A 23,291-nucleotide genomic window follows, 5' to 3' on the forward strand; every position below is an offset into this window, starting at 1 on the left:
TGCCCGATCATCTTCTTTCGGATATGGTTGGTATTTGTCCATTTAGGTATCCTGATGCTTTGACTCATCCCCATTTTACCTTCTAGGAAGCCACTACAGCTTATGTTTCACATTGTGGACCAATTCTTGCTCAACTTGGCCACCGGAAACATGCATAGGTCTTGTTTAATCTTGATTGTGTTTCCTCATCATCTGTTCTTGGACGTAATTTGACCAATTATAGCCTATTGTTAATGCATCACTTGGGCCGGGCCATCTATAAGTGTTTTTTTTGTCTGTTAAAGCAAATTTTGGTGTGTAATGTGTAGTAGGGGAGGACGTGTGTCCAACTTTCAATTAGGTCGTAAGCCTCAGTAGGGAGTCTTGAATTCAATCGGATTGGATTTTCTATTATTGTATTGAGCGTGTCTCCCCAATTCTCAGGGGATTCTGAAGATTCAGAATATTCAACTATTAGGTATAGGTTGCGAGAGATTAGATGATGCATCATATAATGATTTATCGAAACAATTAAGTTAATCTTTGATTCATAAGATCGATCGATCGATCGATCGAAACGTCCGAATGTTATATTAATCTGATAAATTATTTTGACGCATTTGTTGAGATGGGGTGGCCAATTGTCAGACCAAATTGTATTTGTTTTTCTAACTCCGGTACGTTTATGATTGGGGAACCGGTGCAAAGAAACGGATTAGATTATTTATCCAGGACCAAGATTTAATCCAAGGAAAAATCATCGCGACACAATCAATTAATCAATCCTAATTAAACCTAACTTCAATTGATTTATACTAAGATCCACACTTCACCCGATTTCTAATTCTATATGGAAGGATTTGCTTTATCACTTGGCTCTCACCTGTGGTATTGTGCAGACCAACTACCCTCCACAAATCTAGCTTGATTCGGCCAACTCATCGCTAACGCCAGACTTAACTTCCAACTCCAAAAACCTAAATTTGATCATTCGAAATGACCATGAAAGAAAGGCATAAAGGGGTCTCACATAAGACCGAAACGTAATTCCATGCGATCATCAGCTTAATCAAATGGATCATGTTTTCATCCAAATGTAGGTAAAAGTGAAGTACCTTTCTCTCCGTTCGATCCTGAACCTTGGGGCACGCAATCTTCCCCTTCATCTCGTCGTAAACCCCGTCGCAGTCGATGACCGAGGGATCCTCTTTAATTGCCTTTTTGTGTTACTCCTCAATCTACCAAATTTCGCCCTGCGGACTTCCGGCAAACTTCTGGACTTGCGACGATCCACTTGGCGAGTTTCGACAAGATTCTTTTGGTAAGCTCCTAGACTTCTCGGATTTGTTCCCGCAGAACCTCCGACTGGTCTATTTACCGGATCAGGTCCGATTAGGATATTGGTCCATTTGGATACATTAACAACTTTTATCGCGTTTAAGATCGAATCCGATCCGCGTGACTGAGGCTTTAACAATAACGAGTGTATTTTTGTTTAAGATTCGTGTCAGTGTGGGATGCTTCGTCGTTTTAATCGTTGTATGCAATCAAAATCCTAAAAAGAGACGCTTGTGTAATTTTCTTTCTGTCTCGTCAATCTTCCCTTCTCTTTTATTAAAATAACCAAATATCAATATGTCAGATCCGATTGTCACCTAATGAATGATACGTCCGATACGATACAAGGATCCATTTGGCATCGTTTTAGATGGTCTATTTATCAGATCAGGTTCGATTAGGATATTAGTTCATCTGGATCTATTAACAATTCTTATCGGGTTTTTGATTACGCTGTTGATCGCACGGAATTACGTTTCGGTCTTATGTGAGACCCCTTTATGCCCTTCTTTCATGGTCATTTCGATTGAACAATTTGAAAGAAGTGATCTTTTAGATGAGACTATGGCGGTGATAATTAGGCTCCAAGAAGATTTCTCAAAAGAAGAAAACCAGTAGATATGTACCCAAAGTCGGATTCGATTGCCACTTATTCGAGGCAAAAATTAGGGTACCTTATTCCTGGCGGCGGCGACGACGAGGATGACATCAAGAGGAAAATCTCACGGCAGGCGTCCAAGAACAAATCTCTCCGGAAGGTTTTTTAAAATGGTTTCCTTATTCCTAGTATTTATGAGTAAATTAACTTACGGGTTGATTGATTGATGGTGGAATTTGGTAGATCGAGGAGCAGCACAAAAAGGCAATGGAAGAGGATCCCTCGGTCTTCGACTACGACGGGGTTTACGACGAGATGAAAGGGAAGATTGCGCGCCCCAAGGTTCAGAATCGAACGGAGAGAAAGGTATTTCACTTTTGCCTACGTTTGGATGAAAACATGATCATTTTAATTACGCTGATGATCGCATGGAATTGCGTTTCAGTCTTATGTGAGACCTCTTTATTCCCTTCTTTCATGGTCATTTCGAATGATCAAATTGAAAGAAGTGATCTTTTAGATGAGACTATGACGATGATAATTGGGCTCCAAGAAGATTTCTTAGATATGTACCCAAAGTCGGATACTCTACAAAACGAACTCACCTTATTACTCTTTTTGAAATTGGTTTTCCCTCGTGTTCAAGGTGGGGCAGGTGTGACGGTGATTATTTATCGTATCTTCTCTATTCCTTTCTTGAAATAAACATGGGATACCTTTTCCAGTTTTTTTTTCTTTTTCAAGTTAGTCGATCTCTCATACAAAGAGTATTGAATTATATTTTGGTTGAAATTCAGATCAATAATAGGATACAAAGTAAAGCTTTGTGGACTTTGTATGTTTGCTTTGGCACAATAATTAGCATTTTAATTTTCAATTGTGCTTTATTCAAGTATGATGTGAATTCAAAAATCCTAATTCGGTAGTTCTTTTTCGGCGGCATCCTTTTTGTATTAAACCTAAATTGTGGGAGAGGATCGACCTTATTTTTTGAGTGCTTAACGATTAAGAATGCAAGTTAAAAATTTTATACCTGTGTTTGATCTTGGTTGCAGTCAAAGTATATAGAAACACTTATGGAGAAAGCAAAACAACGTGAGCGGGAACATGAAATTGTATATAAGAGGAAGCTGCTGAAAGAAAGAGATGATGTAAGTGGCTCATATCTTTCTTTTTGCTGCTTTGCTTTATTTTTCTTGTTGCATATGTAATGTGATTTATGCAACCTTTTGTTCATAAAAAACATCCACTGTTCAACAAAATGGGGTGTATTCGACAATTGATTTTGTTTTTCTCTGGTGGAAGAATCAGCTCATCAGCAATTGCCTTTTGTATGTTTATCTGGACTTTTTTTAGAAGCCAAAACCATGAGTTTGTCAGGGTCGTGAAACATGGTAATACTTTTATTAGAACTTATCAATTTATTGTTTGAATGTGCTTCAACCATAAAAATTGATGAATTGTAATATTAGCTATCAAGTATTAGATGCTATTTGGTGTTGGCCACATGGAATGAGACCTTGGTAAAAGTATTGTATCCAAGGTTCACATCTTAGTCATCTATTAAAATAAGCTTGGTAGTAATTTTAATTTTTTCCATAAAAATTGAATTTATCTGATTTTGGTTTTTTGTATTGATTTTAATTTTTCTGTGACCTTATCCTATCATCATCTTTGTCCAATACTCCAACCATATTGTCCCAACCAATTGTTGCATTATTATCCCCTTCTTGTTTACCGGTCTTGACCTTCATCTCGATTTTTAAAACCTTGATCAGATCAGAATTTGGACAGTTTTGGTTAGGGGTTTGATTCATACCCAATTTAGTCAGATAGGCTATCAGATCACATCGTGTTAAGATAAGTGACACTTGTAGTCTTATAAACTATAATCTTCCAATTATGAAGCACGGTGAGGTGTCTTGAGGGTTTGAGTGGATTTGACAACCTGGCTAACTTATGATCAGCATGGTTCATGTCTTTAACATCAGTTAGGGCAAGACTTAGGAGAGGACAAGACTTATGATGGTTCTCATGTTATTGTGAAACATGGAGCACCATAATTTTTTTACGCTTAGCCAGTAAGATTGGTCCTTCTGGTGACAATACGAATGTTTAATTTTCTGAAACTTAATGTGAATTTTCTTTTATGTTATCAACCATAGTGCAAGAAGATCCATTATGAGTGAAGGCTTCTAGTTATTGTATATCGAATCCAATTCAAATGGTTGCATTCAGCAATGATGCAATTCAAATTTGACTAGTATTTGAGTGATAAGTTGTTTTATGATACAATTAAGTGGGACTAGCAATTTCATTATTTCTCAGGAGTGGTCATTAAATTTCATTATGAAGCAGCGATTTCTTTTCTTTAATCAGTTAATGTAACCGACATGACTGCTTCATGTAGGTAACCAAGAAGAGTGACTTGAGCGATTTTTACTTTGGGCTCGGTGAGAATGTAGCTTTTGGTGCTCAGTCAGAAGATGCCACAAAACGGAAGGAACAAAAGCCACCCGGAGGCACTTCAGCGGTACCTAAACATGGCCCTACTGAGAAGAATGCACAGACAGATTATACTCGAGATACAGAGAAAGATGATACTCAAGCCAAGACTTCTAGTCATACACAGAACAACTCTGAGTAAGCTGCAGAGTTAACAACATCAGATGTTACTGTAAAAGATTACGATGATGGTGATAAATTGGCAGCTGTGGATCAATCAACTGAATGTTACACAAGAGGTGATGACGCATTGGCTTCAGCAAGAGAGCGTTTTCTAACTCGAAAGAGAGCAAGACAGCAGTTGGAAAGCAGTTGTTTCGTCTCTATTTAGCACTTATATCTGGAGTTAAAATTGGTATTCTCTGATGTCATTTATAGTAACCTCATCGGTTATTTAGTTTTTGAGGAACTCAAGAAGTGCACCTCTTGGTAAGTTTGCTGTAAGCATTTCACCAAAATAAGCAAAAGAAGCGTCAAACGTTTCATGTTAGACGCTTATTTATACACATAAAAGTTGTTTGAAGTGACAGTGGTCAGTCTATATATGATTATGAACAGAAGAGGATGCAGCCGAGGCTTGTGAAGTCGAAGTTGCTATTATCAAAATTGCACCAAGATAAAAGTGATGTAAACGCAAAAGTTGCAATAACATAGACCTCATTTGTAGCTTCTTCAGTTATTTGTATCAGTCTGAGCAGCAGTAAGATGAACATAGAAGTTCAATTCTGAGAAGAATTCTATCAGGAGAAGTATTGCTTGCTTGTCCGGGGAAGTGGCAGAATTAATTTTTTTTGTCACTGCAGATTGATGTCCAATAATAAATAATAGAATTTAAGCCTTCTCTAATAGCAAACAGAGAACAAAACCACTTCTAAATAGACAACAAATTTTGCAGGGAAATGATGAGCCACCGCTTCAACAATTGGAGAAATAAAAAGGAGAGGATTCTATTATTAGGGAATAAACAAACAAAAGCTTTAACTTTAGTTGGAGCCAAAAACAAAAGCTAAAGATGGAGGGGAAGAAATTATAATGTCACCTCACCATGATTTCAGATGTTGTGGGGAGAAGCAACAGGAAAGATATCTCCTTCACATTCCAGCTTCATCCTTGGGGGTATCATTAGAACCAGAGAGAGCGTGCAATAATATATAGTCAGACTACAGGAAGGCTGTCGTAATCCTATAGCGAAAATGCCATTAAGATTTCTCCTAAATCTAATCTTCCAACCACCTTTGGTCTCCCCCCACTCATCATTCACCACCAATAAAATCTTGGTTCCAGACAAATCTCAAAAAGACTACAGATCGGAGAGGAGAAAAGACGGTCAATATTTTAGATTAGGACTTCTACTAAGATAGAACTTGGATTCTTTTTTACGGTGTCTATCCAAACAATTCCAGCCGGTAGAGTTGTCTAATTAAACTATACCATCTCCAAAAAAATGCTTAAAGAAATATATAAGAAAGAGAGTCTATCCTCAACACTTTAATAACAACATGATTGAATGAATAGATACTATAAAGTCTTGAGACACTTCTTTATATGGATCAAGTAGGGTTCGAACTAATAATTTCTTTATATATATATATATGTGAGATAGATAGATAGAGAGAGAGAGAGAATGAAGGTGGCATTGCAATGAGAACTTCCGGGCAGATGATGCCAGATAAAGCTTTTATATCGCTGCTTTACTTTCAAGACGGGCAGTGAGATGAGAAGGCTATTCCATTGGAGAAGAGAGGGAAGAAGATGTAAAAGTAAGGTGCAAAACTGCAGTGGATTTCTTCTCACTTTCAACATGCATCTCTTGGTCAGTTCGAGGACTTTCTGCATTCCTTCACCGCAATTCTTCCTTCGAGCCTTCTTTTTGCTGCATCTCAGGTTCCTTTTGGCTTTCTAATTATTAGAGCTGTCCTCTGCGCGTGTCTTTTGGACCATTATATGCCCAGCTTTTGACTGTGGCCCGGACTCGTTTGAAGCACAAAGTTTCAGAATTCAAACTGAGATTTAAACCCATGATTGATCGATATGTGTTTATTGGCAAAGTGTACTGAATCATTTCGAATTGGGATGCACAGAACAAATGCATATTTTAATGCTTGTTTCTCTGAGTTGGGTTAAATCTTACCGAAGCAGCAGCCGCAGCAATATCGGTGACATCTAAATCAGCACAATTCAATTCGGATTCGTATGCATAGAAAATTTGACAAGAGGTTTGAGCGTTCGTTTAACAATCGACTTATACAAAGATCGATATCGGATGTAATTTCTTATAAGATCTTTCTGACATTCAAGTTAATTCTAAGATAAAAAATAAAAGTTTCTATGATATAGACGAAATATTTTTTAAAATTTTATATTAAACTAATATCTATCTGATTGAATTATTGATGGAGATCTTTTTGTACTTACTGACTATACTGTCATGTGTAGAACCGTGTGATCGGAGATAGAATATTTTGTCTATCAATATGATTCTCGTATTATATTTCAGATCAAAATTTTCTGCCTAAAACTCTCTTTTGGTCTCGAAGTTATAGACAACAAAGGAATATGATTGAGGAATGAAGAGAGATCTCTCGGAAGGAGTGTGAGGTGAATTTTGTGTCATCTTCTTTTCCACCCCACCATTAAAGCGATCTTAGAGCTCTGCTTTCCATGCAAAGGCACGCTAATAAAGACCAAAATATGCAGACTGCCCCAAACAAGTTAAGTATCCCTTCAAACAACTATTTGGCCGCCATAAAAGAAGTTGTTCTTGATGTCCTCGAGAAAGAAGCTGTACGTACGCAAATGACCAATTCCTTGAGGCCAGAAAAGACTTCTCAAGGAGATTATGAATTTGAGCTCGATCTGATCACCCTGGGACGATAAAGACACTTAATCTCATGTCGATCGAAGAATAGAGGAATCAAAAATTTATAAACCTTTAACATCACCTTTACTCTTAGAAGTGTGTTTTAAGATTTATCCCGAAAAGGTAAAATTGTATGACCTCAAAGATAATTTCATATAAGTCTTTGTGTTGTCTCTATCGTTAGCTATTGGGGGCGTTGATAAGGATATTTAGTTTCATCTAAAAAATATTATTATAATAATTATTAAATAATTAATATATTAATTTTTATTAAATTTAAAATAATTAAATTTTAATTAATAATTATATATCGATCAGACTGTTTTATTTATATATATATATATATATATATATATATATATATATATATATATATAAAAATTAATTACATGGAAAGAAAGAAAAGGTAATGTGCCTTTGGATGCCGCTTGTCATCACATGCATTCCACTTTCCAATCACAAAATGGACTTTGGACCCCTCCATTTTACCTCCCCCTACAAGAAAAGCACAGCTCAAAATCAAATTAAATGCCACTCTTCTCCTCCACCATAAAAAGAAGAATACTTCTCCTATCACCTTCTCACTCAGCTTAAATGAAGATTGACAAGCCAACAGCAGCTCCCTCATATTCTCCAACAACTCCCCCTCCTTGTCATCTCTCCACTCTTTTCTTCTCTGTCTTCCAAAGTTCAACATAATCCATCGACACAACCACTTGATCCTTTTTTATTCTCCTTCTCCCTTTGACAATTGGAATCACCGGAGGTGGAAGCAGATCCCGGAAGATGAGAGCGGGAGGTTGCACTGTGCATCAAGGCTTAACCCCCGAAGCAGCCACTGTCGTGAAGCAATCCATAAACCTAGCTCGACGACGAGGCCATGCACAGGTGACGCCCCTCCATGTGGCCAACACCATGCTTTCGTCGTCCACTGGCCTCCTCCGCGCCGCCTGCCTCCGCTGTCACTCCCACCCGCTTCAGTGCAAGGCCCTGGAGCTTTGCTTCAACGTCGCCCTCAACCGCATACCCGCCTCCACCTTGTCCGCTCCGGTGCTCGGTCTTCCCCTAGCCCACCACCCGCCGTCCCTCTCCAACGCCCTCGTTGCTGCTTTCAAGAGAGCTCAGGCGCACCAGCGTCGGGGATGCATCGACACCCAGCAGCAGCCTCTGCTCGCGGTTAAGATCGAGCTTGAGCAGCTCATCATCTCCATCCTGGACGACCCGAGCGTGAGTAGGGTCATGAGGGAGGCTGGCTTCTCCAGCACTCAAGTGAAGAGCAACGTGGAGCAGGCCGTGTCCATGGACATATGCGCATCCAACCCACCTAATCGCAGTCCTAGCAAGCCCAAGGATGCCTCCGGTCCCTTCACAATCCCTCGCGCGATCACTACAAAGCCTCTGGTTCAAGTGAAGAACGAGGATGTGGTGAGCGTCGTCGAGACTTTGGCCACCAGGAGGAAGAGGAGTCTTGTGATAGTGGGAGAGTGCTTGGCTACCACCGAGGCTGTGGTCGGAGGGGTGATGGACAGAGTAAATAAAGGAGAAGTGCCCGAGGTTTTAAGGAACGTACAGTTCATACCACTCCCACTCTTCTCCTTCATCCACATGCCATTGCAGGAGGTGAATCAGAAGGTTGGGGAGCTGAGGTGCCTCGTGAAGAGCTGCTGCGCGGAGAGGGGGGCAATCTTGTACCTGAAGGATCTCAACTGGGCTGCGGAATATAGGGCAAGCGGGGAGAAGGGAAGAAATATCTATTGTCCTCTGGAGCATGCAATCTTGGAGATCAGGAACATGTTCTGCGAGGGAGAGAATAGCGGTGGGAGACTTTGGCTCATGGGGAGTGCAACATATCAGACCTACATAAGGTGTAGGGTTGGAAATCCATCGTTGGAGACTCTATGGGGCTTTCGGCCTCATACCATTCCTACCGGAAGCTTAGGATTAAGCCTCAACTGTGACAGGTACTAACGCATCTCCTCCTCAGCATTCATCAACATCTAATTTCCTTCCTCGAGATCTTTTCCTCTGATTGCCAGTCCATTCAGTAGCCTAATCACTGACTATTCTTTGGATTGTCTGCTTTCTCGATGTTTTCTTTCGATGGTATTTGTTCTTCTAAACCGAAACTAATGCGCTCCAACTCTTTTCTGACTCGATAAGAAGAGATCCTACCTCAGCATTCTATGCGTTACGAAAGAGAGAATAACTCTGTTATATTCATTTTTTGCTCAGTGATTTAAGCCAAATGCCAATCAAGATCAGCGGAGGCTCCCAATTTCTGACAAAAACAGAACATGAAATCGGAAGTCATCCATCTTGCTGCGCAGATTCTGCTATCAATTTCGAAACGGATGCTCGGAGCGCGAATAGAACTTGTTATGGTAGCTACGCATCCATATCCTCGAGCCTACCATCATGGCTCCGACGATACAAAGAAGAGAAGAGGGGAGCGATCAGCGATGATCAGGTAATTAAATCTCCGATGAATTTTGCCCAAAAATTATCTTTCTTTTTGTGCATAAACATCAACGCGTGATAGATTTATTTGCAGGGCTCCCTCCAGCTGAAAGATGTGCGCAGGAAGTGTAACTCTATTTCTGCTTCAGCCCATAAAACCCATAACCATGCATCTGAAATAACATTTAACTTCTCTTCGGTTTCTCCATCTTCTTCTTCTATCTCTTCCTACGATCATGGCTGTCCGAGCTTGCACCCACACCAGCACCAGCAGCAAGCTTGCCTGCAGTCTCTCGAGGCAAAACATCAACTGAGGGAACAAAACCTCTGGATATCAGAAGTGGCTGATGAATGCCCCGAGCACAAGTCAAGAAGCAGTGGTCCAGAGCATGCGGGGCAAACTCGGTCTAACCCTAACTCGGCTACTACAAGTGGCACGATGGAGATGGAGTACATTTCGAGATTCAAGGAGCTTACCGCCGAGAATCTAAAGACCATTTGCGACGCATTGGAGAGAAGGGTCACCCGGAAGAAGGATCTCATTCCTGAGATTGCGAGCATCATCCTCCGGTGCAGGTCAGGATTGATAACAAGGAAAGAGAAGTCGAATTCATCTTCGGAGAAAAAGGAAGACACATGGCTCTTCTTCCAAGGCGGTGACACCGAAGGCAAGGAGAGGATAGCCAGAGAGCTCGCCGGCATTGTCTTTGCCTCTTACGCCAGTTTCATCACCATTGGACTCAGTAACTTCTCATCCACACCGTCGGACTCCACGGATGATGTACGAAATAAAAGGTCGCGGGAACAAGTCAGAAATAGCTATCTCGAGAGCCTCTTCGAAGCCATACGCGAAAACCCACACCGAGTCATCGTGATGGAAGACATCGAGCAAGTGGACTACCACGCTCGGGCTGGCATCAAGACCTCGATGGAGAGAGGGAAGATACAGAGCATCAGCGGTGAGGAAGTCAGGCTTTGTGACGCCATCATCATCTTGAGCTGTGAAAGCTTTGATTCCAGGTCAAGAGCTTGCTCTCCTCCGGTCAAGCACAAGGCTGACACCGAAGACGAGAAGGAAGAGGCGTGCAGGTTAGATTTGAATCTTTGTGCCGAAGACGAAGAAGATCTCCATGATCATTTCTCGGATGACATGGGGCTTCTCGAGTCTGTGGACGGTGCATTCTTTTTTGAGTTGCCTGAGGAACTATCATTTGTTTGATTATTAGATCCGCAGTTACTTGATTCCTCATTCTGAACCTTTTGTCGTTTAATACTGTTCAGTGAAATACAAGATGAGAGGAAGAAAAGGTTTGGGTGGATGGGTTAGTCTGCATGTAGGGAAGGGAACACAGTGTGTAATTGGTTGATGAGCTCTTTCTGATGCTAATTTTAATGTCTTCTTGATGGTCTTATCTTTCTACTCGTCAAATCATCATATCGGCCTTTGTTTTAGCTGAGGTTTCCTCGTTACAGGTGTCATCAGAAACACTTGGAATGGAATGCTTCTACTGCATGCAGGCAGCCAACCACTTAACATAAACCCTAACTCTCATAGAGTTAGGGTGTCATCAGAAGTTTGATACTAATTTAATGTAATTTTTTTTTTTTTTTAGATCTTAGGTGGAATCCAATATTTATTAACGCGAGACTATCTTCTAGTCTATTTATTTTTTCTCATACATATGAATATGCTTTTTAATAACATATCATGTTGAGTCGATATCGATAGAGAATATATAAGTTAATGGTTAGTTTTAATACTAAACTAAGGTTTTTGTTTCCTGATAAATAAGATATGGTGATTGGTTGTGATTTTATAAGATATTTATTTGTATACTTACGCCTTTATCATTTATTTTTTCGGATAATATACCGCTATACAAGATTTGAATAAAAGAAACTAGGGAAACTCAAACTCTTTTTTTTTCCCCAAAAAAACACTATATCACATGCTTAGCTATAATGTTTATCTTTTTTTTTTCCTAGGTAAAGTGACCACTCAATATATTGCTTGATTATGAGATCAAAATAAGAACATTAGTATTAGATGATGGATGACGAATGATTCAAAGCCACATCAACCACATGCGATTCACAGGCAGCATACCAACATCACATAGCCAACATGTCGATCGCTCGAGCTCGAAGACGATCATACATGGTTGTGGCTATAGGTCAATAGCCTAGATTAAGTTAATTAAGAAGCATGTCAGATTTAATGAACATGATGTCAATACCACTACTCAACTGGACAATGTCAATTGTCGATGTTCCCTGATGTAATAATTTTCAGAGACACCTATAAAAGAGACCCCAAGTGCGTCTATACTTACTAAATAATTCTTCTATTTAGTATTATATGACTAGTGTGATCATTTTAAACTCATTACTAATTTAACCATTGAAAGAATATTTATTGAGACTACTCATAGATAAATGACTCATAACATATATACAACTCGTATGTTATGTTATGTATAATTCACATCGCGTAAATAATATATAAAATATATTATGTGAGAACTTTTGGGTTGTACTAGGTAATGTCAACTAGCAATTTGTGATGCGTTGACACGATCCCAAATGTAAACCAATAGATGCATTCTCGCACGTATATAGTAAAAGCCTAATATAACTCCAAATTAGTAATAATCATAGCCTTCAAACAGATATGCTATTATGAAGTTGAAAGAATTCAAATACTAAAAACTCAACTTTATAGGGAGTTTGATTTAATGACACAAAAATCGACTACACTCATTTTACATGCTGTAAAAGAACATCAAAACATTTGAGTTGACCCAACATATTCATGTTGCTTATATAACATCCATAATTCATTGAAAATGAGTAAAACCTTCCAAGTTTTTTAGAAGGGTGATAAGTTCTCACACTTTGAATCAAATCGTTTCACCTTTCACCTCGGCATAGGCTACCGACACCAAAAGCTAACAAAGAAATCGATGAGCGGATGGATAATCATAAGCTTAAACTTAAAAATCTAGAAAAGTAGTTTAGGCTTAACAAGTTAATGGATTAATGATATGATCTAATCAAGTCGTAAAAGATGGGATTAAATGTGATGAAAGACTGCAAACGATGGAGTAGAGGTAATGAAACATATGCACAAAAGGACCAAAAGGCACGATTCGTAACTTAATGGTTATGCAAAGGAGGCACTTGAGAAAGCAAGAAGAGCACGACAATCTTCTTCCTCCTCCTCATCAAAAGTGCACTACTTTTCATGGCATTTGAAAAGGAACCCTCTTTTCTCTGCTTTTGATATCACAACTCAACATTCCCTTCTCCAAAAAGTAGTAGTAGTGGGGGACTTGGAAAGATTAACCAAGCAAAGATAAGCATCTATCGACTCTTTAGACCGACCTTAAGGTTGGTGCTCTAAGAATCCTAAAAAGTTTATCTTCTCTTGTCTCCCTTTACAGACTTCGAGGCCGAACGAATCTTACAAAATAGTTTATCTTATCAATCATGTACCATCATTTAAGGATTCATGCACTCTTTTAATCTTCCTTTTCTCTCTCTCTCTCTCTCATCTTAGAAAGAACGTGTTGTGCAAGCGAGATTAAGAATGACAAAAGGAACACGAGGTAAAGAAGTAGAGAGATACGGTTCAAATACCGAGGGATAGGATATAAAGACACCCTCGTTTTCTACAACATAAACACCCTCCTGATCGGTTTTTTTTAGTAAATAACTAAATCGAATATGTTTGGGCACATTGGAGATTCAATTTCGTGGAGCATATGATCTAAATATTTCAATTTGGTAAAACAATGGATAGGCACTTTTTAATGTTTCAAGAGGATTTGATATGCACATGGAATGATATTGATTCGGAGTCAATCGAAAACCATGTTAGAAATAAAATATTGATCAATCAAAATCGTCAGAATTATTTGGATTCTTAATAGTGTAGAATTATCCTCTTAAATAAATTATAGATAAATACTTTTTACGTATAATATAAAAGAGTATTATATTACTATGCAAATGATCGACTCCACTAAGATATAGATGTTAAAAATATTTATATGATACATGATGAGATATATTTTGGATCTAAGATATGTATGTTGAATCTCATATTTTTATGATGAAACTAATTGATAATTATGGTTATGTTTTAATTTGCGTTTTGAGCGACGCAGGATGCATCGATCAGGACAAGACAATTAAAGCAAGAAAAATCATGTTGTGCCAGAGGAACATGTCAGAAGATTGGACGTCGAGCCAGTGGATCGATCGACGTATCGACAGATGGCTTCGGGCCGTGGACTCAGGTATCGGGCCAAGAAGAGCGAGTATTGTGCCAAGGATATCGGAGTTGCGGAGTCAACTAGCCGATCGGGCAATAGGCTACAGGAGAGGACGATGCGCCGAATAATCGGACGAAGCGTCGAGGGACCAATGACATGCCGGACAACTTGGTTAATTGCTTAGGATTAATTGTCTCGATCGAAGTTTTATTTTACATATGTAGGATTAACTACGATGGAAAAAAGACAAGCAGCAGGAGTTGCGTCGGAGGCAACACTATGATCACGTTGGGAGTTCGACGAAAGTTCGGACGGTCGTCGGAGGTTCTGCGGGAACAAATCCGAGAAGTCCAGGAGCTTGCCAAAGTAGCTCGTCGGAACTCGCCAAGTGGATCGTCACAAGTCCAGGAGTTTGCCAAAAGTCCATCGGAGCATCACCGAAGGTTCGTCGGATGTTCGCCGGAAGTTCGTCGGAAGCTCGCTAGAAGATGCGATTGAAGCACCGGAGCAAGTTGTAGTAAATGTCTTAAGAAATATTGTAGTTAGCATATATATTAAGTTAGGAATGGGAGGTGATCCCATTAACTTAATCTAGGGGCAATTGGGCCCTTGATAGACCCAAATTGGGCCGAATGGATCAACCCATTCGGACCAGAATTCCTGCCATGCGGTGGCACCGCCCAGGAGATGGTCTGCCAGGAAAGTTGGGCGGTGCAACTGCCCCTCTTAGGCGGTGGTACCGCCTAGAGGCTTAGTCTCCGAGCTACCAGGCGGTTGTACCGCCCCAGTCAGGAGGTAGTATCGCCAGGACCCCGAAAATCCGGGAGGTGACATTTTTGAGCTTCAAATTCAAACCAGTTTGGGGCCTATATATACCCCACCCTTTCCTACATAAAAGGGCACCGAAAGCTTGATCTTACTCTGTGATTTTAGAGCTCAAAAGTGTTGTAAAGGCTAAAAGTTCTCTCTCTTTTCTTCCAAGTTTTGATCTTTCAAGAGAGGAGAGAAAATTCTGTAAGGGTTGTCTCCTAAGCCTGTCAAAAGGAGTGAAACTGTAAAAGGGTGGTTGGCCTTCGCCTATTGAAGGAAGGCCTCTAGTGGACGTCGGTGATCTCATCGGAGGAGGAAGCCAAAGGTGGATGTAGGTCAAGATTGACCGAACCACTCTAAACCTCAGTTTACATTTACTTTGAGCATCTTATCTTTACTGCAAACCTCCTCAGTAGCTTACTGCCTTCTGCTCATTTACGATGTGTTTCATAGTTAAGTATTTTCTGAATCGACGTTAAGATGGAAATTTATTTTATCAAACGAACATCATATTTCAGTTTGCGCTTACATTCTGATTTTCATCGTAACTGCAAACTGTCTTTATATCTTTGCTTTAACTGCATCTCGTTTGATCACAAGTTAAAGTGATTTACGAATCGACTTTCTTACCAAAATCGCTTTTATCGTACGAATGCAGTTTTAATCGTCAAAAGTTTTCCGCTGTACTAATTCACCAACCCCACTCCCCCCCCCCCCCCCCCCCCCCCTCTCCCTCGTAGTGCTCTTGATTCTAACAATGTCACAATCGATATCACGCCACGCTATAGCCGAGTCAGCAAGGGGAGCACCCCCACGCAAGTCAGAATCTGTACCAAAGTGTTGTTTGGTATGTCCCATCCCGGAAGCTCAGGACGACGCCATCTGGCACCGTTCCGCGCGTCCCGGGACGGCGATCGCATAAAAGTATCATCTCATCCCTCGAGGATCGGCAACCACGCCAAACCCGTGTACGATCGACCCTTGTACAGTAGTATAAAAGCTCTTGGTCGGCATTCGACCAAGGGAGAGGACAAAAAAAAAAAAAACAACTATTGACTTGCTCGTCGGAGGGGCCAAAGTCGGGAATCACCCGACGAAGGTCATTTTTGCAGGAAAGCGGCCACCCTCGAATCGCGAGTGTCTCAACCCGGGAGTTGCCATCCAGTATGCGAACGCGAGCCGCTAACCAACCTGGAGACAGAGAGACGCTGATCAACACCCCGTCGCAAGGGCCCGACCGACCTCGACATCCAACTCAACCAACCAAAAACTCCTGATATCGACCCGTGGACCAGACCGTGCTGACTAATCAGCCATGACACATCAGTTCACCAACAATACATACCAATTTTAAGCCCTTAAGAATAAGAAAAGGCTTGCAAGCAAAACGCATCATATACAAAGGCGTCTCATCGTAGCCAAATCCTAATGAACTTGTTTTCATTCGGTATCTGCTGTGGCTGGTAATGCGCAATCTAACGAAAGAGAATTCGAACGCTACTTCTTCTACAGGTGAAGCTACTTTATGTCTTGTTGGCCAGCCGAAAGCAGCACCTTTTCCAATGAAAAAAGAACTCGGAGATGATGAATCATTCATTCATCGTCCACAGACCGCTGCCGGAAGTGTAATTGAATTTTTAGCTCTTAAACTCTAGTGATTTATTATGTAAAGGATTTCACCTTTAATGATTGCTTATATCATAATCTCAGTGCACCTTTCCATCACTAACTATCAGACAAATGCTAAACATACTTGTCTCATCGATGCAGAGAACCAAGTCGAAACCACATCAGTCATACATCTTTACAGCCAATCTAAACAGCATCATCATGTGTGCAGGTTGTGCTGCAAATGGAGACTCACCCATGGCTTCACTTTTAGAGTGGCCTGCTTGTCGGTCTTTACAGCTCGGTCCTAATTCTCGGCATCATATGTTACCTTAAACTCGAAACGGATAACCTATCTAATTTATGAATCATCTCTCTTGACGCCAACCTAGCAAGATGCCTTACCTAAGGCAGACCATCGTCTTCCTTCTTCGATAACCATGGAACATAGGTCTCCTTTAAGCTGTCAATCTTCGTGAGTTTTATGTACTAAGGAGGAGATGCGTCCTATAATGTCATGGTGGTTTTCAGACATGTCACATTGCCACCACCTCTTGGTCTTTTTTGATAGTGCACTGGTCATCACAGTGGAGGCAGTGTGGAAAAGAAAAGATTCATGCATGCGTCTTGGATCACGTAAAGAATTTGGATTTCTTTTATTCCCACCTTTGTTTTCTATTTTAGGCTACATTTCCGAAATCAGAAGGCTTTAATGCGTCTCATTGGGTAGCTATGTATTGCAAGGGTTCTTTTCTTTATGGCCTTCATGGTGACATGAAAGACGAGGCCTCGAGCTTTGCAGGAGATAAAGAGAGAGACATCACTGTAGGCATGCACGGTCTTTAAGTGACAGCCCATCAGCGGATTGAAAGATAAAGGAGGAAAAGAAACAAAGAGTTTTATGATTAGCTGTACAGGATGAGAAGCACACTCATGACGACAACGTCGTCCACACTTCACAGTAGCCTATGAGTTTGCTAAAGCTTGACGTCCCTTTCAAGCCGAACGAATACCCAACGAAAAGAGAGGGTGTCTTTTAGCTCTTATCATCTTTCTCAGTTGTGCTTCTTCTCGTTGAGGTACTTTGCATGCCTTGTGAACTTAACCGAGTGCTGCGCTGCGATCCTCGATGGCCAACATAGGCTGCGCAGACTGTAACTTAAACTGGATCAAACAGTGATAGTTGTGCAGCCAACAAAGTGCAGTGCAAGATCACAAGTTGGATGGTGAAGAAAGCTTGCGGTAGAACTCGCGATGAGAGCACCGTAAAGCACGGGCGGTGACACCATGTGCGACGACTGACAGTAGCTATGGCATTCATCATTAGACTATTGACCTACGTAGGCTTGAGATCAGTTCTTTTCGTTGGAAGAGCCACGGCATCTGCGCATCAAAAGCTTGACATTTCAGAATGCAAAGCATCGTACCGTAGGCATCGTAAGATCATTTCAACTGGGAGCAGCCTTCAACGATGCTACTCATTTCCTAGCAGATAAAAGACAAAACAAAGATACGGATGTTCTTTGAGAACCACAAGTCGTACAGCTTTGTCAGCCACAGTTCATCCGATTGGTATCCTTCAAAAGCAACATGTATCTTCTCCATGGCGACTGCTCAGTCTATAACGAAGAGCAGCTGCCAAACCTCCCGTGGTTCACTCAAAGCCCTCGAGGAAAAAAGAACACCCCATCGGCATCTGCAAAAGAAACACAAGCATGGAGACAAAGTTTTCACACCTATGATCTTTTGCAGTCTTTAGGAAAAGGAAGCTCGCACTGGCTTCTTTTGCTAAGAGTCTCCATCCGAGCCTTTAACTTTTTCGTCTTTCCTCTAAGCTTGCATGTGAGAATGCCTGCATGGAAGTAAGGGAATTCTCGGATCTGGAAGCTCTGCAACCTGCAATGATGGCTTGTCTATCCAATGCAGATATCCTTGTCTTTGATCATATCTTAATTTCAATGTGATGATTGGAGGATCCAAGGAGATGAGTGGCTATGTGTGATGATGCTTCGGTTCCATGGAGAAGAAGGGCACCGATCCATGTGCTCTTCTTTGGCTTTTCCTTTTACGTTCAGTAAGAGGAGGAGGTGGGCTGGTCAAAAAAGGAGAGTAATGGTAGATACAAGTTGCATGCATCGCATGAAGAATGACGACGTTGGGGAATGATGGTGTTTTCGTGGTGGATGGCTACGACATTGGAGAATGTAGGATAGGATAACAGCGTGTCTTGGGTCGACCCAAACGTTGACCGGGCCTTAACGTTACATTCCCCGAGCTTGGCCCAATCTCCCTTCTCGGTTGATCCAATCGGCCCATTTACGGATCTCAATGGTGCTCGATTTTTATTTTTTTTAATGTCTTAAATATCCCCACCCCACCATAACGGCCTCCTTCCCTTTTGCAAGGCCCATCACGGGACCCGGCGAAGAGGTGGGACAATGGTGGTGGGGCCTTACAGCATGACAAACGAATGATGATAAAAATATATTTAAGATATTAAAAAAATATATGAAATAAAAAAACTAAAAACTGAAAATTCGTAATACCTTCTGAAAAAAGAAAGAAGAAAAATTATCATTTACTTTTTATTCATACAAATATTATGTAATCTACGGTTTAACCAATAGGATATCTCCTCAAAACGCCACGGAGAATAACATACATTTACTAAAGGACGATCTCAGACATCTTCCGTGCCACTATGAGAAGAAACTCATCTATTTTAATCACCTACTACTGCATAGCCGGCATTATTATTATTATTATACAATCAAATCTCTTCACCCTTCTTACGAAAGAAGGATGCAACGATAATAGAAATGGATAGAAAGGAAACAACTTGCAGGACAAATTAATGCACAGTCCCTTCCCTATTAACCATGGTCCATCTTCCATTATGTGGCTAAACCATAAAATTTCTACATTCTTGATATAGTCCAAGAACTGGTATTTTTGTGCACAACTGCTCCAGACATTTTAAGCATAAAACACTCCTGTATAAGTTGATTCTGATGGAGCTTTCATCCTCAGCAAGGTCAATAAAAGCTTCATGAATATCCTTGAGCTTCCACCAACATTTCTGCACAACATGAACCAAGGAGATGTGCTTCGTCAGTGTAACAAGATACTAATCACAAACTACATGGTGCAAATATGATAGGCACATCAGCCAATGTCCATACCATGCTTCCAAGCTAAACGTTCATGTCTAAGAAACTTCCTTCTCCTAATATTCATAATCATGATATTCCAGGAAAGAGACACACGATAGCACCTATGACCAAAATTTTACCCTATAGTCAAATGGTACTGTCAACTCAGTGGTACACAACCAACACAACACATCACATGCCCTAGTGATGAATGAAGGTGGTCAGATGCCTCCCACATACAATAACTCAGCAGAAACGAAACAAACAGTGCACAACCTACCAACTAGATAATATAACGGTTGTATCTCAACTGCACACTACTGTCATCATCGACATAATTAACTTTTAAGTAAAGCGTTTGAATCTCGGAATCATAACTACTGTCATCACAAGTGTCCTTTCGTGAGGGCCTCAAGTTTCAAACATAGCCAGAGAAGCCAATACTGCTATGGCAGAAAGACCCAAATCAAGCTGTACAAAGACGGTTCTCGAAACTCTATCCAATGGTTTAACCATTATGAAAATTCAAGTAAACAACATGGCAGTGAGAAGCTAATACTAAAAGAAAAGGAAAGATGCAAGAAGTTAAGCTGTCCTGAGACAGCCATTACTGAACTAAGCTAAGAATTGAAGTACTTTGTACCATGTTTCTTCCTTCCGTTCAACCAATATGATACATTTCGGTAATGGAGCCTAATAAAGTCACTAAGCTGAGCGACTAGGATTCGAGTCACGAAAACAATCTCTTTGAATACTTAAAGTTAAGACTGTGTATATTAATCCTCCCCGGCTTCAACATTAGCAGGAGCGAGCCTTGTGCACTAGGTCCGTCCTTTTTTAAGCCTAATAAAGTTACTAATAGAATAACCTGATGGAAAATCGCAAAGAAAATCATTGTTCTCAACATATATATTGAGCGGTTTAATACTTGATACCAAGTACCATCCCATGCCAGACTGGCAAATACTGCAGACTGTACCAGGAATGTCTACTATTCTGAACTCCAAAAGACAACAAAACATTATTTATCTGGCTGTTACTCGCATATTTCTATACCACAGAGAGAGCCAAAATTACAGTTACTGGAAAGAGCACATATTGATTACCTTTAGTAAATTCTAGGGTTAAACAGCCACAGACGCATACCACCTTATATCCCATCTTAAAAATTTTGCTCCCGTATATTTTTTGCTGCAGAAGGCTCAAACATGTCCATTGATTTTCATCAGTTCCACCGTTCCCGAAATCATTGTTCATTCTACTACCATCTGAACAAGGTGAACAGTATACAAATAATGTAGTGCAATGCAGTGAAACAATTTCCTTCTTAGTGACAATATACAAATAATGTAGTGCAATGCAGTGAAACAATACACTCTTTAAATCCACAAGCATGTACAATAACATTGACGTCATGCCTAAGCATGTGAAAAATAAAAGGAGACGTTGAAGGTGAAGAATGTGATCTAACAACATGGACTCCGCCCTCCACCTCACGTTGAGGGAGGGGGAATTACTAGAATATGATCCTGTCCTAAATTAAGTCATGTCAACCTTTAATCAAGTTCAATTATTCAGCTTAAAACCACTTTGCTGGGACCTTGCCAAAATTGAGAAATCTGAGGTTCCAATCAATTAATGTGAAGTCCTGAACATCATCGATTCTCTATGATTTGGATTAGAAAACTGTGGAGATGGTTTTAGTTGGTTTGCTTGGTAATTTCTAGACAAGAGACGATTCCTTAAGCCAAAAGAAGAAGATCTCTGTTATTTAAATCTTCATCTCTATCTTACTACTTTCCAAACTAGTTGTCTTTTCTTGGAAAAAGCCTCCAAATTGCTTTTTTATCTACAGATATAGTTGTAAACTAGCAATGAGTCATAAATCAACCTAAAACTTACAACGTGCTGAGAACATTTACAAGAATTCGAAAACAAAACAGAGATCGCATAATATGTACTTAGCATGGCTCGAGAAGAACAAAAACAATAAGAAAGTTTATCCATATGAACTAAAAATACATTTTATATAGAATTTATCATAGTTATTGATAAGGGAAATAATGGCAACAAGACTGGCTGACGTCACCTGTCCCATCACGCCTCAGCACCTGGTCAAACTGGCCAACACGCTGACCGAGGCACCATTAATACCAGCTTGCCCCCTGCCAAAAGTCAAGTCTAACATGCTGACCGAGGCACATCAATCCCGACCTGCCCCCTGCAAGTGGGCAGCTTAGGAAGCAGATTGCTTCCCTATAAATACCCTCTTGCTCATTAGAAGAACGGAGGGGACCGAGACGGAAACACCCCCTCTTCAACCACCCTCTCGTTCATGGGGGATCACACACTCAACACACGGAGGTTTCTCCTCCTCCTAAACCCCCTCCACGTTGCTAACTTGATCGTCGGAGGGGTCGGGCCGAGCCTCCGACCCGACCTGTGTGCAGGAACGAAGGCGAGGTGGCCTCTTCCCGGCGCTACTGTGGAGCTGCTGACCCGATCTACCGCCCCGAACCACGGTGCTCGGCCGCCAGGAGACCCCGAGGGACGTGACGTCCCGAGATTCCCGACTTCCGGACTCCAGAACCGAGCTGCGTCGGCCCCGAGGCCACGGCTTAAACAGTTACCTACCGTAACAGTTATTATTTTCTTTAAATTTAATAGTGGACAGGAAAAAGTCAGAAAAGGATTTATCAATCAAATCATAGGCAGATAGTTACAGTATCAGAGCAACTCAGTCTCGTATCGCTATAAGATAATCCTAAAGAAGTTAAGAAGTCCAAAACAAGGATGATTGTTCACGAACTTACTCAGAGATTAGCCACGCATTTCTTCGGTGTCGATCCGACCAAGTACCCTGAGGCCGATGAAGTTGTCCCATTTTTCAACCCGATCGGGACATCATCACAGTATACCCTCATGGTGTGCCACCTCGTTCGCCATGCCCCAGATCTAAATCTCACCCAGGCCAAAACCGTAACCTGAAAGCCCACCGCCCCATCACCCCGGCTCTGGTCCGAACGGATCCCCTTCACCGCATCGGGATCCACGTACTCACCGACCGCCACGAACCGAGCCCGGATGGCGATGGTGTTTCCCTTCTCCTGATAGAAAGGTGCCAGCGAGGCTTCCGATATGGTCTCGGTGCCATAGAGGACGGCGGCGGTGACGTGGTCATAGTAGATCCCCATTTTTCTGTTGGGGTTATGGACAGCGAGGTTGAGGTCGAAGTCGGCGGAGAGCTGCTGCTCGGAAGCCGATAGGTTGAAGCCGGAGACGGCGACGGAAGTGACCCCGATCTCGGGAAGGCGGGGGCGGAGGACGAGCCATACGATGAAGACGGCCAGGCCGACGAGGAGAAAGAGGGCGACGAAGAAGGAGAGGAGGCGGCGAAGGAAGAGAGGGTTGTAGGCGGGTGCGGCGACAGCGGCGGCAGCGTAGGGTCGGGGGTAGTACTGCGGCTGGGGCGGGGGAGGAGCGACGTTGGAGTAGTAGGAGGGGGGCGGCGGAGCGGGGTAAGGGTAGGCGGCGGCGGCGGCAAGGGGAGCGGGGTATCCGGTAACGACGGGCTTAGGGTCGCCGGAGGAGGAACTCATGGCGACGGCCGCAAGAAGCGGAGTGGGGAGTGGAGGGTTGGTTCAACGACTCCCACCACGACGACGACGACGACTATAAGACCCGTGGGTTGGTCCAACAGAGTTCAA

At 41.5% G+C, this 23,291-nt stretch overlaps 2 protein-coding genes across 6 annotated transcripts; one reads left to right on the forward strand and one right to left on the reverse strand.

The window, feature by feature from the left end:
• Positions 1–7,846: 7,846 nt before the first annotated feature.
• Positions 7,847–11,149, forward strand: LOC103995852 (protein SMAX1-LIKE 3). Of its 2 annotated transcripts, none has more exons than XM_065163715.1 (3): positions 7,847–9,241; positions 9,513–9,747; positions 9,820–11,149. In XM_065163715.1, the coding sequence occupies exons 1-3, from the start codon at positions 8,067–8,069 to the stop codon at positions 10,954–10,956; spliced, it is 2,547 nt and encodes an 848-aa protein (XP_065019787.1). In that variant the 5' UTR covers positions 7,847–8,066; the 3' UTR covers positions 10,957–11,149. The 2 variants fall into 2 exon arrangements, with proteins under 2 accessions (XP_065019787.1, XP_009414844.2); XM_009416569.3 differs by having other exon boundaries at positions 7,848–9,241; positions 9,832–11,149.
• Positions 11,150–19,150: 8,001 nt separating this feature from the next.
• LOC103995851 (NDR1/HIN1-like protein 10) lies at positions 19,151–23,291 on the reverse strand. 4 transcript variants are annotated; one of them, XR_010498523.1, is made up of 3 exons: positions 22,398–23,290; positions 20,691–20,775; positions 19,151–19,511 (listed from the first exon to the last, which is right to left on the reverse strand). XR_010498523.1 is itself a non-coding variant. In XM_009416567.3 (2 exons), exon 1 carries the CDS (start codon positions 23,181–23,183, stop codon positions 22,398–22,400), a length of 786 nt encoding a protein of 261 aa, XP_009414842.2. In that variant the 5' UTR covers positions 23,184–23,291; the 3' UTR covers positions 19,151–19,511. The 4 variants fall into 4 exon arrangements, 2 of the variants coding, with proteins under 2 accessions (XP_009414842.2, XP_065018399.1); XR_010498522.1 differs by having other exon boundaries at positions 20,691–20,852; XM_009416567.3 differs by lacking the exon at positions 20,691–20,775 and having other exon boundaries at positions 22,398–23,291.

Source organism: Musa acuminata, chromosome BXJ3-8, assembly GCF_036884655.1.
Source record: "Musa acuminata AAA Group cultivar baxijiao chromosome BXJ3-8, Cavendish_Baxijiao_AAA, whole genome shotgun sequence".
NCBI classification, from domain to species: domain Eukaryota; kingdom Viridiplantae; phylum Streptophyta; class Magnoliopsida; order Zingiberales; family Musaceae; genus Musa; species Musa acuminata.